Raw genomic sequence first — 23,428 nt, 5'->3', positions numbered from 1 at the left:
AACGAAATCTGAAATAATTTAGTTTTTGTATTCAAAGTGATACCATTTTCAGCACTTAGTTTAGTAGTGTTTTACTTTTTATTTGTTGTACCTAAAACAGTTTTTAGAAGTACTATGAACTAGTCAATGTAAGTTTTACATTTTTCTTCAATAAACTTTAATTTGTTTTTTGTTTATAAAGTTCAAAATTTTTTGTTTTTTATACTATTATACATTATTAATCAATTATAGACAAAATAACAGTTTTAAGAACATTTTTTATAACTTAGTAATATAAAAAAATAGAAAACACTAAAGTAGTTTTTTAACTACTTTTTATAAAAAAATGTGTTAATAAAAAATATTAGACCTAGTAGTGTAAAGTTTTTAAAATCTTTCAGAGCTTTTTTATCCCAAAAGCAACTACTCTTCGATAGCGGTACAAAAAACCTATCTTTGATAGGTTTAACATTATTGTTACGGATTGCTAAGCATTGATCTTCAACAGTTTTGCCTCTGAGTTCCTTCGTTTTTAGATGTTTCTCTTCCAACAGAATTTGATGATGTTTTGGTTTAGTTATAGTCATTGTATCACAAACAATTTTAAAAAGTGTATGTCAGAACGTTTCCAAAGAAGAAATTAAATATCATTTTTTCAACTCTTTACTTGACAATAAAAAGCATTGCTTTCATTGAAAAACTGAACTTAATATTTTTATTTAACGTTAGTTTGAAACCTTAAAAAAAATTAAAAATATTTATTAAAGTTCATTTAAATGTTTAATAGTTTTGTTTTGTTTTATAAACACAGATAAAAGTTCAATAAAACTCTGGACATGTTAGGATAATAAAAATATAAATTAGTCTAGCAGTTTTTACTCTATGAAGAAATAGAAAACATAGCTTTTAAATTCAACAAATAAAAGTGTAACTAACAATGTCTACAGTTTTACATTCTTTAAAGCAAAAACGCCAGCCTGAATTTTGTTTAGGTTTTAGCAGTAGGTGTCAAATAAAATACTCTTTACCAAGCTCAACAAAAGCTCGAGTTTTTAAATTGGGTTAAAAAATTCAAACAGTCACGAGTTAGCCCAGGGGCGTGTCTAGGTTTTTTCAAGATTTTTTTTAATTAGCAATAAATTTGCAATAAGTTGTTAGACAGAAATTAAAAATTTAATACTAAAAATTTAATCAAATATACAATCAAAAATTAGTACTGTTCGATTAACTTCTCGCAAAATATTTACAAACTACTTTGAAAACGTTGCCTTATTTTATTTAGATTTTTTTCAATTTTGTATTCTAAACTTATACCTTTAACTTTCATAATTACAACTGTTTTGATGAAATTAAATAATTGCTAAATTTTTCTGATTAAAGTTTACTAATTAACTGTTCTAGACAAAACGGTAAAAGGTATCCGTGGTGTACAACCGATAACCGAAAGGTTTTTCGTGCACCAGGTTATTTTGAGCGTCTCTTTTTGTCATCAAGTAAACAAATAATAATTTAGCTACAGTTAACAAATAATAAACTTTTTTAATAATAATTAGTCATTTCATAATGGTTTTTATAATGTTGCGTGAATAGTTCCATTCTTTAAAAGAAAAAAATACAGACTTGTTTTTTTTGTAGTAAGTGTTAATGAATAAAAAAAAAACTATTAACCAAGTTTAAATACCGAAAAAAAATATCAATTTAAAACTAGCAGGAGATATGATAGAAGATTCAATATAGCCCTAGTTTTACATAGAAAATTAAATTAAGAATTTTAAAATAGCCTGAAGAAGTCTTAACTGGCTAGAGTTGATGAGTAAATTTTAAATTATAGCCAACGATCCAGAATTACCTGTTTAGAATGAACCGAGCATAATGAATACTTTCTGTTGAATTACCTTATTATTTTTTTTCTGCATAAATACGTTTAAGTACAGGCTTCTTTACAGGAATTGTTTTGTTTCCTAAGAATTAATTCATGATTTAAGCTTAGCTGACTTAATGAATTACCTGTTTTTTAAAATTCAGATGAAAAATTCAATAGCAAACATTTTATCAAAAAGATAAGTTGAGAAATACCAGTTGTTTTCTAATATAAAATTATCAGTACACCCTATATAAAACTTATCTTAACATACTTACTAATAGAATTTTAAGTTAGAAGTTTCACTATAAATTATTTAAAACCTAGGACTACACTTGTAAGAACTAATTTAACACAGATTTCTTTTACAGCCTGAGATGTTACTCTTAGCTCGCTTAGTCACAACTATTTCTATTGAAAGGCCTATGCTAAACTAATGTTTTATTTTTAAACTTTAACTTTTAATCGCTGTAAAAGCGCATAAAATTAAAGTAGAATTCATTTAAAAAAGTTTTAGCACATACAAAATACTAAAAATTTCGTTAAATTTTTTATAACATAGTTTAAATCCAGACATTATTTTGTTTTATAAAGAAATACCTGACAAACTTAAAGTTTTGTAGATTGGAACATTTGTACATTATGTCTAGAAGAGCTAATATAATTTTACAAGTTAAATTTAGTCTGAAGCTTTACTTACATAAATTAAATTCTAAAATGCTAAATATAGATTAATGGCAATACTTAATATTTTGTTCTTGTTAACCCGGCTTAATACACTATACTCTTTAAAATAAAAATATCACTCTTATCTTTTTAAGCGTAATAACATTTCAAAAAAAAATATTATGCTAGTTATCTTTTTAACTGTTAAGTTTACTTAGACCAAAAAATATTTATTAAGTTTTTATAACTCTATACACAAATTTTTTAAATGATGTTTACAGCTAAATGATTAAAAATAAAAACTTGTAAATTATTCATTTGTAAAAACTAGTGTCTAATTCTTTTATAAAACTAAGTAGATACAGATGCAGTTAAGCAATTTTTCTTTAACTACCTCGATTTAAAAAAAAAAAGTTGAAATATTATCATTAAATTTATTTTTAATTTATCGACAGAAATATATAGCAAAACAAATTTGTTGCTCTAAAATATCTAAACTTTGCTATTTACAAAATATATAAATAACTAAGTATTATCGTTTTTTTTTTATCTTTTTTTTTTTTATAAATAGTGATGATAAACATTTTCATTAAATAGTGTACACTATATACATTTTTACGATATTATTCAATCTAAATAATTTTTATTAGTGTGTATATCACATTATAGCAGTATAATAAATTACTTTTAGCTATATTTTGTTTTATAAAAGTGTGATACCTTTCTTAAAGTTCAGACAACTAGTAAGGTTCATCTACAAAGTGTATTTAATGTTATATTAAAGGTAGTCAATCACTTATCTATAATTCTACTTATATCTGTATAAATTTTACATCGAATTCTTGTCAAATGGTTGTTTATAAGTCTTAGATTTTTTTGTAACACTTTAAATTGTAGTAAGTTAGTACTTAAGTTAAATTTGAAGTTTTTATGTGTTTGCAAAAATTATAACTTACTCAAAAGTTTGTTGTAGAGAAAGGTTTAAAAACTAAACAAAAATACTTTTATTACTCAAGTTATCTACTATTTAACTTAATATAAAATGGTGAGACTACAATGCAAAAAGTTTTAACAATTTCTTATACAGTCAGTAGCACTTTATAACAACATCCACAGCGATTATATATATATATTCTTTATCTTTGGTAAGTTTTGTCTTCGGTAAGTACATAAGTTACAAATTTCTTATGTGCTCGGCAAAACCTTACGACTAAAATATCTAAATAATGAACTACGACAAAGTCTTTTAATTAAAAAACAAATGAACTGAACATACTGGGGTAGTTCTGCTGTTTTATTTCTCCTAAAAAATCAAACTCCAGGTTTTTATTATGTTTTGCCACCTTTAAAAATACTTCTGAATTTATAATTCCAATATTATTTTAGTTAATAATAAAGCTGTTTCGATCACTAAAAGCCGTTTTTTTTTTATTATTTAGTAGGTAGCCTTTGTATAAAGGGTTTACAGCAGGCGAGACAGATAAAATATTTTGGGGCCCGGACTCCTTAAAAGAAGTTTTAGCAGACCACGTAACTTTTAAAAAGTGTAAAATAATAATTATTTTTAAATAATCATTCAAAAAGAAATAATGTGCAGTTATAACAAAGTTTACAGAAATACTTTTATATATTCGTTTTCAAAAAGTGAAACTTCGTTAATTTTCCACAAGATTTTTCATGCTAAAGTTACGTCACGCGCTACAGTTTTCAATACCCACCCCTTCTTTACATGCTTTGTCTTATAGCTAAATAAAGTATAGTTGAAAACTTTAATAAAAATCAATTTTTAATAAAATAAGTAAAATAAAATGTTAGACTATTTTAGATAAGCATTAAAACTTTTTTTTATTTTCATTATTTAGGTTGTTAAAATGGCTTCATTGCCAAGTTTTTTTCAAAGCTATTCTTAATAATGAATTTACGAAAAACAAGAGATTCTTCAAACTTTTTGAAAACACTGTTGTTAGTCTAAAAAAAGCAATGAAACTGCTGTACTTTTTTTTTTGGTTCAAATTAAACAATAAAAGTTTAAACTTAAGATTCAAAGAGATAATGTACCGGATTTGCAAAACTCGGTTTTATCCAAAACTAATTGAATAATAATTGTTTTGTAACTGGGTGTAAGCCGGTTTGATTATAAATCAAAAAACTATAAATAACGCTGAAACTCTATATAAATCAAACTATTGAACCAGTTAGACTATACAAAAAGCTACTCCGTATATAAAGTTGCGTCTTGAAAGTCTGAAAATGTGGATTATTAGTAAATCATAACATTGTTGGCATTTTTCGTACTAACTTTTACGCTAGGCTGTTCTAAAATGGAGTTACATTTTATCAAATGGAAATCAAAACTGCAAATTACAAAAGCAACCTAGTAAACAGAGCTTTATTTAAGCTCAATGGTAAACTGCAATTACATATTTAAAATTGATGAAAATACAAAGTTGAAGAAACACAAAGTATCACTAGATGTAAAGTTTTATTAAAATAAAACAAAGTATACAAAACAAAAATTCAAATACTTATAAAATTTATTTAAAAAGAATTTATATGAATTGGGAAATCCCTGTACAATTAATACGTAACTAATAATTAAAAAAAAAAACTTAACTTTACACATATACTATACGCAGCTAAGTATAACTTAAATGATACAAAATACTTGTCTTTATAATCGATTGAACTCATCACCAAGCTTTCATATTCAAAAATTCTTGATAAATTATTTTTTTGTTTAAAAATATTAACGAGGGTTTAGTAAAATTAAAAGAGCGGTTATTTTTAATACTTTTACATTTCAAACTGATGTTCAAAAACAAAGCACCAGTAAACAAAGACATTTTGGTTTGACACTGCAGAGCCCACAATGTTAGAGTTTAAATGAACAACGTTTCAATGAAAGAAATGTACAGAAAACAAGTTAACTTTAGCAACCAAAATACTGATATTTTTGATTGGTTCAATTGGCTAGACGAGTACCGCGCAAACGTCAAACATTATTTACATTTAAAAAATGAACAAACATTATTTAAAAAAAAAAAACGTAAATTAAATGACTTATTATAATTGAATTAATTAACAACAAAAAAAACACGATTATTATGTTTTCAATTAAACGGAAAACAAACAGAACTTTGTGCTTAATGCTTTCGTTTCAAAAAAAAATTAACAACAAACGGTCACTTGCAAATGGATACGACGAAATAGTCTAGGCCTCGGTAGTTAAGAGAAATAAAAAACGTCAGGTTTGTTTAAAGCGAGGAAGAATTCGAAGGCCGAAAATGTTTACGCGTCGAATGAAGGTCATTTTTTGAAAAGCAAGGTGTGAATAATTTTTTTGCAGGCACTTTTAAGTTCGAACACTTCGGCTTCCACGCATTCAAGTGGAACATATGTAAGGAGAAGTTACACCCACGAATCTGCGTGCGTTCCGTTGTTCTTCGTCGATTTGGCTGGCGGCAGCTGAAATCAGTACAAGTTTAACAAGTCATACATTTTAACAAATATTTGACATATCAACCTTTAATTTTATAAAGCTTTTTTTTAATATATCTCATTCACTAAATAAGTTTTGTTAATCTCAAAAGGTAAATACTTTGCCATACAAAAAACACTTGTCTTTTTTTGCAACCGAACTAACAGTAGAGTACCCGGGTGGCATTTCTCCCCTCCTGCCGATGGTGTTTCCCCCTCCGTAGGTGGAGTGAGCCGGCGAAGCGATTCCGCCACCTTGCGGTTGCCTGTTTGGGTTGTATATCTTGCTAAAAACAACAAAAAAAAAGCAAAACTTGTTTTAAAAATGCGTTCTTAGTATTTTTATAATGTAAAAGCTTTGACTAATATTATGGAATTTGAACAACCTTCTGGGCAACGTTTCCATGGTAACGGTGGGAACGAAGTGGTTCTTGTTCCAACCATCCTTCTTCAGCATGCTGTGGGTCGATTTGTTGGCCCACACGGCCTGCAGCACCTGACCCGCCGCCTTCACCACTCTCGCTTGGTACGGCGAATTGTCCCTGCAAAAATTGTTTGTTCTTATTTCAATACAAAACTGGATAAAATTTTAATGGGAAAAAATAATCTCTCTTTTTGTTTATTTACTTTTTTTTGTTTAAATTTAGTATTGCATCAAACTTTACATGTGAAAAATATAAAATTACGTGAAATACTTCACAAAAATTCAAACTTTTTATTAATGGTGGTGATCCGCTCAATGCCCGCACTTTCGCGCAGGTACTTGACGTTGTCGGCACATTTGTCCACCAGAACCCTGATGGTGTTGAGGACGGCGATGACTGTCGGATCCGAGTGCCGCACCCCGCTGCCTCCTTCCGTACCTCCAGGCAGTTTGTACACGAGATCCTTCATCGCAAACTTTCCTGTGGAATTGTACAATGAGCGGTTGTTGGCATGTTTTTGTACTTTTGGTTTTAAGCGCAACAATTGGAATTATCAACTTGCGCTTGAGGAGATAAATACACATATAAGGAAGCCTTGATGCCTTTAATTTCATTTACTTTTATGATAACCTCTAAATGTGTTAAACCTTATTTTATAATATAATTTTTTGAAACTTTATACTTAAGTAAACATCTACAAAAAGTAAAACTTCGGAAAACCAGATTGAAAGTTAAAATTTTTACCAACCAACGAGGTCCTTGTTTTTCAGGTCCTGGGAGAGGTTTGTGAGACAGATGGCCACGTTCCTCACAATCCTGTCGTTGTCGGTTCTCATGCGGTCTATGATGTCGGGAAGACCTTTCTCCTTGCGAATGATGGCACGGGAAAACACCGCCCACTGTTTGTAAAAAGTTTATATAAATCGATGAGTTTTCTTTAAAAAAATGTTAACCTATACTATTACAAACTATATACTGTACAGAAGTTTAAACAATATAGTAACGTTTATAATTATTAGGCTTGGAAAGGAATGCTAACTAAAGTTCATTTACAATTTAAACATCTGCAAATAAAATTCACCGCTTTACGATAGCAAATAGCAGCAAATAACAAACCTTCCAAACGCCGCAAGTGAGATTGAGAATGGCGCCCAGCGTCGCTTCGGTGATGTCGGGCGAACCCTGGCAGTCAGCTAGTAACTTGCAGTAGGCCTGGCTGGCTTCGGGCTGCCACAAAACGGCGGCACCTTCGGCCAACGCGTCGTTCTCCGGAAGCTGCTCGCCGTAATCTGGTTGCACCGCTGTTAAGAAAAACATAAATTGTTGCTAGAATACCAGGTGAATTTTTAAAACGTACAGTTTGGTTAACATCCATATATAAGCTTAAGCTCGTAAAAAAATGTTTTGAAAGTTTTGTTTTTAGAATTTGAGATCAAGAAAAAAATATCATTAAGTAAAACTTAATAGATACTCGATACTAATAATACTTCTAAAACTTTTACTGCATTATATACAAATAAAGAAAAACAGTCTAATATATAGTCATAAAGTACGAGACTATGTTTAAATACTTTTAAAGCTATTGTTGCATAAAAAACATTTTTTTTACAAACTATGAAAACTTTGAAACAGAAAAAAAAAGTAACATTTTCACGTGAAATATCTATTAAACCGAAAAAATATATATTTCTAAATGGTCACAAGCTTTGTCACAAGCTTAAACAACTGAAGTGAGAAATAAATAAACATTAAATTGCCGCTATAAAATCTCTGAAAGTCGCGCAAGTCCAAATACGGTAAGAATATTCTTCGAGTGTTGAGAAAGCTTTGTTTTCACACTTTCTCTTTTATTGTTGTATTTATTTCAAATTTAAAATGACAAATTTTAGTGATGTTTATATAGCATGAACTATTTTTCATTAAAATTAAAAACTTATTTGTAGAAAGTTTATTATTTTTTAATGTTGTTAAAATATCCAAAATTACCACTATTATTTATTAACACAATCAAGAACTAACACTAAAAAATAACTAAAACAAATTTAGATACAACCTTGTTTGGAGTAGTTTTAGTTTTCTCATTACAAAAACAAATATTTGTTGCAATACCACAAATTAATATTTAACATTAAAACAAATTTAGATTTTTATATAAACTTTAAAACTATTTTTGTCACAGCAAGCACCCCTATGATTAACAAATAAATCATAATTTGATACATATCGAGAAAGGATTGACTATAAACCTATACAAGCATCAATGTTAATGTTTATTCACAGCTTCATTTACAAGTGTACTTGACAAGCTTAATTTGAATAAGAGCAATTATCGATAATTAAATCTTTTGTCTCTAACAATAACTTGTTTCTGAATATGTAACTATTTAACATGAGACTACTTTGTTTTAAATCAAATGAACATTAAAACACCAATTCGTCATTCTAAACACCAACTACCCAACTTTTATTTTCCAGCATAGTTCTTAAGACAATAAAACATCAGAGCTAAAATTAAACCCTTTCCTATTTTATTAAGCCTATGATGTTGTAGTTATCAACAGCAAAAAACAAACTTTTAGGTTTTGACTTGTTGAAGCAGAGGAACCCTGTATCCTGCTGAGGTTCCTGCTGCGCTGCTTCCAGCATGTACAGGTCGTGCCAGTTGTCGGTTTCGTTCTGAAGCTTGAACGTCAAATTTCTCAACACGCAAACACTGTTCTCCGTCGACTGTCAGTTATACAAATAATGCATATATAATCAAATAGAATCAAGTTTGATTGAACCCACTTGGAAGCGCTTTTAATTATCTTATTTTTAAATGCAAAATTCAAAAAAAAAAAAAGGGAACAAATTTTTCATGTAGAATATTGCTACAATCAATTAGTTTGGAACGAAGTAAGATTTTAGGCATAAACACGCCCTAGACAATTCAAAATTACGTCATAATGTTTTTAATTTGTTTATTCATGAACTGCAGAGTTAATTTATAATTCAAATACCTGACAATTGTAGCAATAAACTGCAAAAATATATGTTTTATATGTTTTTAATTTCGTATTTTTAAACAAGTTATATGTATATAAAATTATTCAAAACAAAATAAAAAAATAAAAATTCAGTGAGTCCACTTAAAAGGGATTATTTCGCATGAAACATATGTTTTTTTTTTTTTTTTATAAACTTTTTTATATAAATAGAATGTACAGTGAAAAGTAATTTATAAACTTTATGAAAAACCATGGGTTAGTTTAGTCTATGAAAAAAAAACAAGTAAAACTCAGTTTAAGTATTTTATTAAATCGCCAATTTTATGTAATCATATACTTTTAATTTATCGAGAGCGCAATTACCTAAAATAAACTTCACTTATCTATGCGAAGCTATGAAAACAAATAGTTATTTTATTTTATGAAAAAATAAAATTTGTTAGTTCAAAATTGTTTGTTATTTCTATATAAATATTTATATTTTTATATTAAACATAAAAAAAAATATCAATAATAATAAACTAATAAAGCATACAACTTTTTACATCAGATCAACACCAATCTAATAAAACTAGATTGAATTTAAAATAAAATTTGTTAGTTCAAAATTATTGGTTATTGCTATATAAATATTTATATTTTCATATAAAACATAAAAAAAAATCAATAATAATAAACTAATAAAGCATACAACTTTTTACATCAGATCAACACCAATCTAATAAAACTACATTGAATTTAAAATAAAATTATCATTTCACCTTATTAAGGACCATGCCAGTTTTAGTGTTGGCTTGCACGACATTCATCAGGCTTCTAACCAGCTCTGGACATTCCCTCAGTCGCTTTCTACATTCAGAACTTGCCGTGGAACTCAAATTTCTGTTAATTTTTTTGTTTATTAGATTTGTAAATAAAACGTCCAAACTGAAAACTTCATTAGAATTATATTATCTATGAGATGTGATACATAGCATTTGAAGAAATATAACTAACTAATTTACTTTTTATCAGTATTTTTCAAGTGTATATACTAATAAACGTAGTAAAAAAAAATCATAAAAATAGTTACTAAATAAATTACCTAAAATATAGTTACAGTTCTTAAATAGTATAAATAGCACTAATACAATAAACACAAATGGATGTTGAAAAAGCATACCATTTACACACTTTTTTTTATATGTAAAATACAAACTTTAAAAATTAAAGCAAACTTTAGCGCACTTGGAAAAGTTGTTGTAATAACAATGCCATTCATTCGCAAAGTAAGAAAATAAAGACTTAACAATAAGGTCAACATGTAGAAAAACTTATTAAATGCTCATGTATTTCAGCTATTGTTGTGAATATAACTCACAAAAGAATACGTAGCTGATGCTAAAAACTATAAATACTGTTTACCTGTCTCAAAACACTTGCATCTTATATTTGCTAATAAAGTTATCAAACATCTATCACTGCTAGTAGCTTTGTACTAAATTTTGAAATTTACAATAAAATTTGAAATTTTATTAACATCCTAATAATATATTTACACTAATTAAAAATCAAAGAGTAAACGATAAAGGACATAAACTATGAAAATTTAGAACTAGTTTTCTACTAATAACTACAACAGCTTACAAAACCTATATATTACTAAAGAATTTTTTTTTCAACATATAGGCAAGTTTTGTTAATCCCTATATCGTCCAATAAACATATAATAAATTTCAATGTTTCAATAAACTTTCTATAAATTAGTCTAAAAAAGAGATTTAAAGATCACTAGCTAACTATTGTAATGTGTACTGATTGACTAATGTTATACTAAATTTTATTCACATGCCAACAACCAATAGCTCAATAACTGTTTTTCGAAGTATGTTGGATTGTTACAAAATACACTATATATTTAACTTTTTTAATTGTTTGAAGTATTAACTAAAATTATTTTGTCTTTCTGCATATAACACCTTTAATGATAAAAAACTTACAAAATAGTTTTTTCTAATAGAATATACGAAATAATTTATGCCAATAACAGTTCTTTTTTGACTGAAATCATCTAAAAAAATAATGTTTTACCTAATAACACCACATCCATTAGTGAATAAATCGAGCATGTCTATGTGTTGTGTTTTTCCGCTAGCACTGATTGATTCAGCATAAGGAATTATTACAAGGTTGACGAGAGGTTCTAATCCCAATTCCAACAGTTGACCTTTCAAATCGCGGTGAGCTGATAGATTCCATAAGGTTCCTATCGTTATTTGAAAAATGTTTGAAATTAATTTATTACAATGTTAAGTATTATTTCATAAAAATACAAAATATTATGTATTTACACAGTATAATAAAATGTCTATGGTCTAATATAGCTTCTGGTTTTATTTTGTATACTTTGTTTCAAGACTTAGACATCAATTACAAGACTTTTTAGAAAAAAGTTTAAGTATAAAGACATATCTATATAAAAACTACTGTAAAAAAGTGTTACTCAACTTCTAGTTTAAATCGCCATAATAAACATTAGACTATGAATAGGACTAAATCTTAATACAATAAAATTGCACTTAAATTATATTTACAAAGTATCTCAAAGTAATATTTTAAAATTATAGTATCATAAAAAAAGATCAACAATTAAAGTTTATTACTTAAAAGTTTAGAAAAATATCTTTTTTATTGTTTTTTTAAACTCAACTGTTTCTAATTTTTTAACATTGTAAAACATATTGAAATAAGAACTTACAAGTAAATACTATGAAGAACTTATGACCAATTAGTGTTCTCACAAGACTATTGGATATTTAAACGAAAAAAACAGAATAAATCTTTTTCAAAAACAAAACAACAAATATACCAAAAAACAGACCTTACAACTAAATACTATGATAAACGTATGGTTATTAAACTTCCAAATCAAAAAAAAACGCTTTTAAAAAACGAAAAACCAACCCGTAGCTTGTTCCCTGATGGAGTTGTTCTCGGAGCTTCTAACCAGTCTGCAGATGGCGGGCACTCCCTCGCACTTCTTGATGGCGATCTTGTTGGCGTCTTCTCCGTACGAAATGTTGCGCAGGGCGCCGCAAGCGTGCAACTGAATCTGCTCGTCCGGGTGATCGAGCAACCTGACCAGTGGCGGTATTCCACCTTATATTAAAAAAAAAAATAATAACAGTAAAAAAAAAGTGGTTTTTGAATATATAATAAAATAAAACTTTTCAGAAATAAACATTAAGCATGTCAGTTTCGCAAAAGTATCCTATACGTACTTAGTTTTTTTAATTCAAAACTAACAAAACGTGTTAATTTAATTAAGTTATTTATAAACACACTTTGAAATAAAATTTTAACAAAATAATGTAATTCAGTTTTGCTAAATATCATAAAATAACTCTATTTTTTACTTTAAGACTGAAAAATTGCTGACTGTAAATTAAATATATTTATCTCAATCCTTATTTTACGTAACACAACTAACGGAGGTCTTTGACTTGTTTTTTGAGCGACTCGTTGTTGAAGGTGAGGTGCTGAACGTACGCGGCGGCGTTCAGTTGCACCACCGGAACGTTGTAAGACAACATCCTGATCACTTCCTCCAACGTCGGCGTCTTCCAACCTCCCAAACTGTGTAAATTATGATCATATTGTAAAAAAATTTAATATGCACAAGAGTTGATCATAACTTCTGTCAGAATAGATACATAATATTCTTAATTGGTTTTTGAGCTGTTAAGGACAAAGGGGTTTTAAACACTTTTTTCACAATTTGATCTTATTTTATATAGTTTTTACTAAGCTACATGATGCTTCTTACAGATTTAAAAAATTCAAAATAGTTTTGAATGCGCAAACTAAAACGGCGAATAACTTAAAATCACTAAAAATCTATCTTCTCCTACGTTTTTTGAGATAACTACCTCAAATTTTCAGGAAATGTTCCTTGCAATATTTAGGAAATTCTGTCGGAACAAAATTTAAACATATAAATATTATAACAGAAAAAATGTTTTTTTTGTTTACTTTTTAAATAAAACTTATATTTTTTAATTTTGTTAAAAATTTTTCCGACAGAACTTTCTAATTATATCAAAAAACACTTTCTAAAATTTTGAAGTAAATATTCTAAAAAACGTAGAAGAAGATAGATTTTTAGTGAAATAGTCTATTTTCGCCGTTTCAGTTTGCGCCTCCCATAAGGAACCTATTGTTGCCTCCGACTTTGACCGGCTATATCTCAAAAAAAAATTTGAATTTCAAAATCTGTAAAAAGCATCTTGTAGCTTAGTAAAAACTATATAAAATAAGACCAAATTGTAAAAAAAGTGTTTTATATCCTATGCCCTTAATACTAATAGTTTTTAACTAACAGTGTTGATGGAATCATCAAGAAAAAACAACTATGCTAACAAATAACTTTAATTAAAAGGTGGCAAACTGCATATTAATATATCAAATCATGATAATTATAAAAACAGTTGTAAAACTAATTGGTAAATCTTTAAGAAATGTTTATCAGATCACAAAATAAACGCCATAAACATGCATTTAAAAATTCTGTAGAGATTACAAATCATTTTAAAATGTTTTGATGTATAACTTTTACATAAACATACAGAACTGCATTGTTTTATCATTACTAATTTTGTTCATGTAAAGTACTTATGGCAAAAACTTTTTATTTTTCAGTATTATTTCTAAACAACAATATTCTATCTAAAAATGAGACATAATAAATAATAGTTATAAATAGTTATAAAATTACATTTTTGTAACCCAATAGAAATAATTTACTAACATAATAAAATAGTGTACTATGCTTTATTATGTGTTAGCTTAAACTACAGTTTTAAACTTTACTTGGTAGTTAGTTAATAAAATAAAACAAATAAATCTGCATTGAATATTCAAAATAAGTTTATTATTTATAAAAAGTTTAAAATATTATATAAAAAAAATAATTAGGTTCTAAAACCCTAATGATATATTGGGATATGTGCTAATTTAAATTCAACTTAGGTAATGCTTTTCAACAAATTATTTTTTAATTGTGAAAATATAAATAATATATATATATAAGTTACCCGTCAAGAGTGGCGCGGCTTCCGCTTTCGACTTGCGCAAGAGGCGCGCTTCCCCGTGGAGCTGCAATCGGAAGATTGTTCGCTTCTTCGCTCGAATCACTCGAATATCTGAATGGTGAAGTTCATTGATTAACAGTAAAACCATATTTAAATTAGTTATACGTTATTAGTAAAATAAAAAGGAGTCCTAGAGAGATTAGGTAGGCAATACTCTACAAAACTACTTATATTAAACTGCGAAGAAACAAGGGGAATTTTGTAATTTTAGAAATTCAGTACTAATTAACATTTATATTTTTTGAACACCAAAGTCAATGTTTGTATCTGTTATAACAGACAAGTATAGGTGTTAGTTCTGTAATGCTAAAAGTAGTTGTAATTTACAATTAGATTAGGTCAAATTAAAAAAATAAAAAATAAAAAAAAGAACAGGGTTAAATCAATATTTTTTTTTATATCTATTTAAAAATAATATGAAGTAATTATATTCTCATTACTACAGCAAAAAAGCAATTTATGATATCTTATATACACAAGCTAATTGTGTTTAAGTTTATTTAAAATATCAAAACTTGCAATATTTTCATCCAGCATTTCTGATGTAGATCGATACGTTTTTATTTTTACAATAGATTACACAGAGTTTGATTTAATCAAAAGCTATTAAAAAAGTACCTGTTTAAGAGAAACAATAACATAAGTATGCAAATTTCCCGAAGGACCTTCGTTTGAGCGCTTAACAAGAACTTAATTGAATTACAATACCAAGTCAATTAACTTACAATAACTACTTAACAGTTTAATTAACAAACTTTAAAGACACATAGAATAATATAACTATTATAGCCATTATACATCTTAAAAAAAATTCTTTGAAAAAAAAAACTTCAAAATACTTTAACAGTATAAATCAAAAAAAAAAACAGCTAAACGACTGTCGAACAAGAACTTGTTTTTGCGATTTTCAAGTGCCACTCACCCAACTTGCAGTGACAATTATGACGTAACAACAGCTTGTACAATGCTGCACGTAAGAACGACGGCAATAATTAAAAAAATAAATAATAAATATATATTGCTTAGTAGTCAGTAAAAAACATGATATAAAACTTACTTTTCTCCGCTTTCATCTGAAGTGACGCTGTCTGGTTTTTCGTTGGCGTCCAAACCGTAATCATTGTCTTCTCCGCCGTAATCGCTGCCCCTGCTCAATATATTCACTATGCAGAAAAATATTGAAGACAATTTATAATGTTCAAGTAAAACTACATTAAAGTTTATAAGAAACTTTTGATAAAAAATTATGCTCGTCACGCGCGCTTCAAACAGCCGAGATGAAAGTTCTGAAAAAATTAATTTGGAACAAAACGACGGTCGCGTTAAAAGGCGCGACATTACAAAAAAAGCTCTGAACAAAAGTAAAGAGAGGAGCGGTTCGAAACGAGCTGTGAATGGAAACTGCGAAGAGAAGAAGGCGCGCGGCAGGGTAAACAAAGGCAACGCTCTGATCAAGTCTGCTCTGCAGCGAAACCAAACATTCAGCTCTTTTTCACCGGTGTTAAAGTGCCCAGCTAGTTTAATGTAATTTTTGTGTAGTGAAAATTGCCATTGTTGTCGAAAATTGTCGTTGTTCTTAAACTTTTTTTTTCGTACCTGTACTGCTTTCAATTTGTTCCGCTAAGTTTATTAGAAGAATCGAAATAATTGCCGTGACTGGCTTTTGTACAAACAATTGCCAAACAGTGTTCTGTTGCAACTTTGCCGCAAAGTTACAGTAGACTATTTATTTAAATTCAAACGGTACTTATAGAAAAATAAAAGTGAAGACTTAATTTATAATTTAGAAACGGAAGCTTCTTTACTTTAATTTGATTAATAAAAAACCTAAAAGTTTATAAACATTCAAAATTAAAATTGAAGCCATTTTCAGTTTCAGTGAAAATTCGCACAACCAATTGCAAATGCGTCACCATAAAATCCATCAACAAATATTTACACTTGACAAAAACTCAGTCACACCTCTCTTTTTTTGCAGTTATATATTGTTACAAATGGCTTTTTTATTATATACTACTGTAAAGAAAATGGCCATTTTTTTTAGTTTTAAAGGTTAAAGTAAAAATGTTTTTATAGGTTCATAAATCAAACTGTTTTTTTGTTAGCTTCGAGCTGCTAAAAAACAATATTCAAAACCTAAGAAAAATTAATAAAAGACTACCACTAAAAAGAAAAGATTAATGTTTTAATAAAAAATAAAATGCTGGATGTTTTTAAACTTTAGTAAGTAGCAAAAAACTTTGTAAGTTCAAACAAAGGGTCGGCAAACTACGGCCAGTGAGCTAGATGCAGCCCGCCATGAAAAAAAGCAACCCACTCAGGATGTAACTTTCTGCGAAAGGAAAAAGATATGGCTACGTCATGTACTATAGCTAAAAATCAAAAACGTAGAAAAATTAAGATTAAGATTTTTATAATACAACTTAAATTATGGTTTTTTTTCACTTGTAAATAAACTGTGCCAGCTTTTTTTTTTCACAACATATTAATTTTTTATGAAAATTTTTAAAGATTTTTTTAATAAGACTCGCAAAGAAATATCTTAAGTAAATCTTTCCTGTACCTCAATAAAATGCTGCTTCTACCTACTTTTATCAGTGATCTGAGTAAAATTTGAAATAAAAACTTACGCATCATCTTCTCCCAACCCGTATTCTTCGGCATGGAACTTTTCAGGCGTCCTGACGACTTCCTCACGTGGAAAATCCCTGATAGACGGTGGCATCGAGCCGTCAGTGGCATCGTAAGAAACTTCAGGAACAGGTGTTCGGTTATCGCCGTACGAAGATCCGCTTGCAGTGCTCGACGAACTTAAATTGTTGAGAATTATTAGAAAAACTGATAAAACTTCTTAAATATTTATTCCTTTATTTTTATATATTTTCTAATACTTTTTTTTTGTTGTTTAAAGTACACAAATATAGTTTAAAAAATATATAACTAAAAAAAAACTACCCGTTTTAATTTAAATAGCCTGACTATTTATATATTCAACTGTAATTGATTATTTCAAAACAAGGTAATGTTAATGGTAAAAAGAACAAAACAAACTTTCTCCTTAAGAGAGAATCTCTGTCTGTCATTCCGTTTGCTGGATGATCTCCTCCTCCGTTTGGACTGTAAAAGTTATATAAACATAAAAATAAATGCACCAAAGGCTTATGTATCAGTATTGATTTTTGATAAATAATATTTAGTAGTAACTCAGTATTAAAAATTACTTAATCAAAAAAATAAGCTTGTAAAAAAAAAATTACCTAAGAAATATGTTTTACAATATCTTTGATATTGCATTACTAAGAAATTAGTTTTAGTCTAGATTTTAAAGCAAAGTTTATATCCATATCAAACACAACTAATACTTTTTATAAAGTACAAACTTAAAATTTTCATATTTATAAGTTATTTTATATTAAATATTTAAAAAAAGAAACTATTTAAATGTTAATTACAAAAAAAAAGTCTAAGAAGTTAATGTTTTAAACAGATTTCTTCAGCCTTAGAAAAAAAGTATTTGTTTTTGTTATTTTACCTCATATGTTTAGGAATTTGTTGATGATGAACTCTTTTTTCTGTCACAGTTTTTGTTACAGTTCTTGTCTAAATTTTTTTTTTTACTTTTGATTTAAATTGTGTATATTTTAAAGACTTTTAAATGTCAATAATTAAACTTAAATTACAGGCAGAAAGTATATGCTCATACTTTTATGCTTTATCTATTTACTACAAATATCTCTCAAATATAGAAAGTTTATGAACTAATAGAAATAGTGATTGACTTTTAAACATCAGTGAGTAGATGCATATGAAAACTTAAAACTTAAATTCAACTTGTACTGAAGTTTTTTTTTTACAGACTAAGTTCGCTTAGAAAATAAATGCAAGTAGCATTGGAAATTTAAAGGCATGTAAAGTTTTGCAAAAACTCAATAAAGTTCTAGTGCTTTCATATATGCTTTGAGCATATTTGTTCAATAAAACTTGAAAGGTCAGACGTATGTGCATAGATAACAAGTGGCAAGTACTTTGCTAACAAGTCTTGATACAAACACTTTAGACGCCTTCCATATGGAGAAATTAATATTTCTAATAATAGTAACATGCTTGAAATGTTTCTCATCATACTATGATCAGCCATGCGTCACACTCAAAACTCATCAACGTAACACAAAACTTATGAATGTTCTTCACTCAAGCAAAAATATTGGATATAATTGAATTTTTTATTACTATGCTAGATATCTATTATTAAAAATAAGATGTAATAAAAAAATTATCACAAATCAACTTATCATTAACTTTAAAAATTGTTACTTTATTGACACAAATAGATACTTTCTACTACGATTATGTAGTAAATTAAATAAATTTATATGAATGTTATTTTAACTATATAAAAATGTTTTTTTAAATTTCAAACTTTAGTTTGAATGATAAGGCAATTAATAGTTTCAAACTAAAAAACAGCAAGGTAATGGAAATAAAACAAACATTAAGATAATTTCAAATCTAAAAATGGCACATATAGAAGTAAATGTATTTACTAATTTGAACAAGCAAAACAGTCTAACCTAGTTTGACCTAAACAATCATTTATTTTAGCCTTTTTTTAATTTAAATATCACATATACACCTTTACAATTTATTATAACTTTAAGCAAACACGGCAGAATCTGCATTAAAAAAATTCAACAACTAAAATGGACCTTAACAGTTTTTTCGTTGCCATCCTCGTCGATGAGCACAGAAGTTTCTTCTTCCGGATCGCCGTACTCCTCAGTGTGAGTGACGTAAACATCCGGGTGGTACCCGTCTGATCCGCCTGAATATGATCTCTGATCCTAGGAAAATATTTTTCTATTATGTGACTTAAACAGTAATTTTGTAATGTTGTTGAATGTAATTGTATCTAGAGACAAAGTTGCAGTTTTACCAGAGTTATTGTCAAAAAAAAGTTTTAATCAACTATTAAAAACTTAATTTAACTGTGTTAACATTTGAATTTGGTTCTAAAGAAACTTATAAAAACTGTTTTTTCAAGAAATTTATTTATACCTTAATACCATTTGACACATATAAATTATTTATAAAACATTTACTATTAAGTTTCATATTTTCTATATAACAAAAAAATAGCTTCTACTAATATGTACTGTGTAGTTTTAAACAAGCTACAGACATTCATACTTTAATTCTCTAAACTTTTTTTTTATTAGTGATGCTTAAAATAAAATTATAAAATAAGTTATAAGTATATATTCCAACAATAATTATTAATTATTTTAAATTCACACGCTTAAAAAAATTAAATTAACAATTATATTTATTTTAAAAAACGGTTGAATTAATTTGATACAACAATAACTTAATTTTTATAATACATTTTTTTTATAAATTAAAAGTATGGACTAAAGCTATTCAATTATATTAAGTTCAACATTTCAATGGATTATAAAACGATAAAGTATACTAAAATAAATGTAGTAAATGTTTCTTATAACTTAGTTTAACTTATTTCTTAATATACAAAGTAAAATATATCAACTTTTTAAAGCTAAAATTCTTATTTAGTTTTAAAAAGTAATAAGTAGTTTAAAGTTAAAACTCGAATTTTTAAAATAACTAATTAATACAATACAAATCTAATTGACAAATAAGTATGTAATTGAGGAAGTAATAAGGCAATAAACAGGAAATTTATCTCAGATTACTTCAAATTAGACTGATTAACAAGACTGTATTACTTAAGTAAAAAAAGGCAATTTTGAAGGAATTTGGACACCAATCAAAACATAACTACAAAAATTAAACTTCATTTCAATTTATGAAGCTAAGAAGATTTGGTGAAATTAATTAGAAAATGTTACAAAACTAGGTAATCAATTGTTTATATTCACTAAAAAAGTAACTAACTATGTTTTTTAATTTGGTAAGTATCAAAAATTTAATAACTTAACTTAAATAGTTTTATAAATTTATTTAAAGATCATCAAAAGTTTCAAAATTGAAAATTATATTTTAATATAGATTTTTTCTTTATTCAATTTTTTTTTTTAAGCTAATACAAAAATAATATTGCCCAACTGAAAATTATATTTTAATATAGCTTTTTTCTTTATTTAATTTTATATATTTAATTATTTTTTTTAAAGCTAATACAAAAATACTATTGCCTAACTCAATTATTTTGTAACAAATAATAATGGTGTCTTTATAAGATATAACATCTTATACTTGTGGCTAAAACTGATAGTAGTTACCTTTGATTTTTAAGCATATTAGTCTAAAAATTCAGTAGAAGTTTAAAATTCTAAAGGACTATTTTGTACATTGCCAAAAGGTGAAATTCTAAATATGTAAAAAAAAAGAAGTAAATAAGCCTAAATTAATAACCAGCCCATACTATTTTCTACTAGCTATATCTCACTACACAGTTTCAAGTGTCAATAAGTTGAGTGACAATCAAATAACAGTATCAAAAATAAGAAAAACACTAAGAATTTTTAGGTAAATACAACTACAATTTAAAAGATACTGAGATAATACAGCCACAACATTTTTTTTGATAAAAAGTAATACTAAATAAACTTAGTAATAAATAGTCTATCTAATATTTTTTTTTTCTCAAAATATAAAATAATAAACAAAATTAGTAATAGTAAATCTAATGACAATAAATTTTAAATAGTCCTACTATGTATTAATTTGTTTTATTAACAGGGTTGCCAAATTTGTTTAGCAAATTTTCTCCAAGTTTTCAAAATTTTCCTCCAGGTTTTTAAAAGTACACATTTTTAGGTCTATTTTTAGCTTAAAGTTATGTTTAAGGTAAAAAACTGTCTTAAATAGTAAAAAAACATTGAAAAGATACTGTAAAGCTACACTAAATGTGTTTTTTAATAATAAAAACTTTGATGATGACAAAAATTTTATATCTATAGGATACATTTTTTGTGTCAAATCGAAATTTTACTACTTAAAACATGTAAAAATTGTTTAAAATTCCAGGTTTTGAGATTTTTTGGTAACCCTGTATTAAATAGAAATACTATATTTTTTATAATATATTTTACTTTATAATTAAACGTGTGCCTTAGGGAATAATGAATAAAATCATTTTAACGAACAACAGTTTGGAAACAAATACAAGCTCAAAAGGTAAATAAACCACAAGTTATACTGCAAAATAATACTTAAAATCATAATGTAATTACCATCATAAAAATATTTTCAAAGCTTTAAAATAAAAATAGTTTTGAGAAATTTTTTTTTTAAATATGTTGTGATGTATAACTAATATTTTTAAAAACACAACTATCAATAAGAAACATTACTATCTAAAAAGACTCAAATTTTAAAGTATGTAAGATGAGTTGTTAAGACTATAATTACATTTAAAGTAAAAAAAAGAACAGTGTACCATATCAAGCTGCTGTTTGACAAGTCGTTTTTCTTCTTCAATTTCTTTTGCTAGTTTAGAAAATTGTAATTCTTGTTCGTGCACAGATTCTAAAAGGTTAGATGAAGATCCAACTGTTGAGGATAATGAGCTGCCAACTGAGTCACTTTCTGCGCCTTCTAATGTGTTTTTGTGATAACTTGATGATGTATTGTGTGATAATGATGTTGCCATCTATACTTAGCTCATGAGCAACATTTAATGCTGTACAAAATTTTAACTTAATAATTATGTATGAAAACTCATATAACTTAAGCATATATTAGATAAAAAAACATTTATTGACAGTTATTTCAAACTTGATGCTTTATGCATTAAGTTCTAAACAGAGTAATTTAAATTAATATAAAATATATGTATAACTTGAACACATATTATTAGTAATTTTTTAGACCAAATAACTTAATCTTTCTATTTAAGAATTTGCAAGCCTAAGTAAATTAGGTTTATGGGTTAAGTTTACAAGTTGTTAAGAAGAAACTATTTAAAAGTAGTAATACAAATGAAAAGTTTATATTTGAGCATTAATGTTTTTTTGTTAAATATAACTATTTAAAAAAAAAAAAAAATATCATTCATTAAGTCAAATTTTATTAAAATCAAAACTAGCTGTGTTTTTAAAAAGCTTGAATATTTTTTTGAATTTAAAAATTTAAAACAGTCCAAATCATTCTACAGTTTCAAGCTACTATCAGTCTAAAATTTATATTTAGTTTTAATTTCACTTTTATACTTAAACTTAGCTTGTTATTTGTTGTCATTATAATTTTAAATCTGTTAGTTACACTATTTGTGTCATAAAACTAGGCAAACATTTTTTTGTAAGTTGTATTATAAGATTTTGAAACATACTGAAGTATTTATATAAACTATATAAACAGTTATTTATTAAATTCTATTAAACCTTAAACTTACATTAACAAAAAATTGATTAACTAACTTCCAACAAGTATAGAAAAATCAAATGTTCTATTTTCTATTAAAATGTAATACAGTTGATTTAATTTATTTTCAGTTCAGTTCAATAAAATAACTAGTAAAAATAACATTTATCTTTTTTACAATAGTGCATAACAAAAATACAAATTCTTGAAGTTTTTAATGATCATAATATGCTAAAAAAATAATTAAAAAGATAATTAAGTAGAGAATACTTTAAGTAACATTAACTTTAAAAAAAAAAAATAATAATTTGCTATTTTGTTTTTAATTTTTTTTTTTCAACCCAGTTTTAAAATGTGTTTATTTTTTTATTTTATAGTTTTGCTTAAAAACTCAGGAATCTATTTTTTTTTACTTTGTTTATTACAAAACTTTGATTAGTAGATTATTAGGAAAATCAAGGAATTATAAAACCTTGATAAATTGTTATATGTTATGTTTTCATGTGTGTTATTCAACTTGACAACATAAACAAAACTTGATCAACTTTAGTGCTTCCTTCA

General features: G+C 26.7%; 1 protein-coding gene across 1 annotated transcript; it reads right to left on the bottom strand.

Moving 5' to 3' along the window:
* Positions 1-4,974: 4,974 nt before the first annotated feature.
* Positions 4,975-22,183, bottom strand: LOC145848824 (splicing regulator ARVCF-like). Its single transcript, XM_082954059.1, has 18 exons — positions 21,945-22,183; positions 19,231-19,365; positions 18,057-18,124; positions 17,576-17,641; positions 17,155-17,334; positions 15,582-15,671; positions 14,468-14,575; positions 12,865-13,010; positions 12,339-12,533; positions 11,466-11,640; positions 10,157-10,277; positions 8,982-9,135; positions 7,525-7,709; positions 7,157-7,307; positions 6,696-6,888; positions 6,370-6,525; positions 6,150-6,249; positions 4,975-5,971 (listed from the first exon to the last, which is right to left on the bottom strand). The coding sequence occupies exons 1-18, from the start codon at positions 22,155-22,157 to the stop codon at positions 5,915-5,917; spliced, it is 2,493 nt and encodes an 830-aa protein (XP_082810185.1). The 5' UTR covers positions 22,158-22,183; the 3' UTR covers positions 4,975-5,914.
* Positions 22,184-23,428: the final 1,245 nt, after the last annotated feature.

The sequence above is a fragment of the Thalia democratica genome, unplaced genomic scaffold (genome assembly GCF_965202585.1).
Source record: "Thalia democratica unplaced genomic scaffold, ktThaDemo2.hap1.1 HAP1_SCAFFOLD_1731, whole genome shotgun sequence".
NCBI lineage: Eukaryota > Metazoa > Chordata > Thaliacea > Salpida > Salpidae > Thalia > Thalia democratica.
Note: the sequence above shows the minus strand (reverse complement) of the source record. Positions and strands in the feature narration are given on the sequence as shown.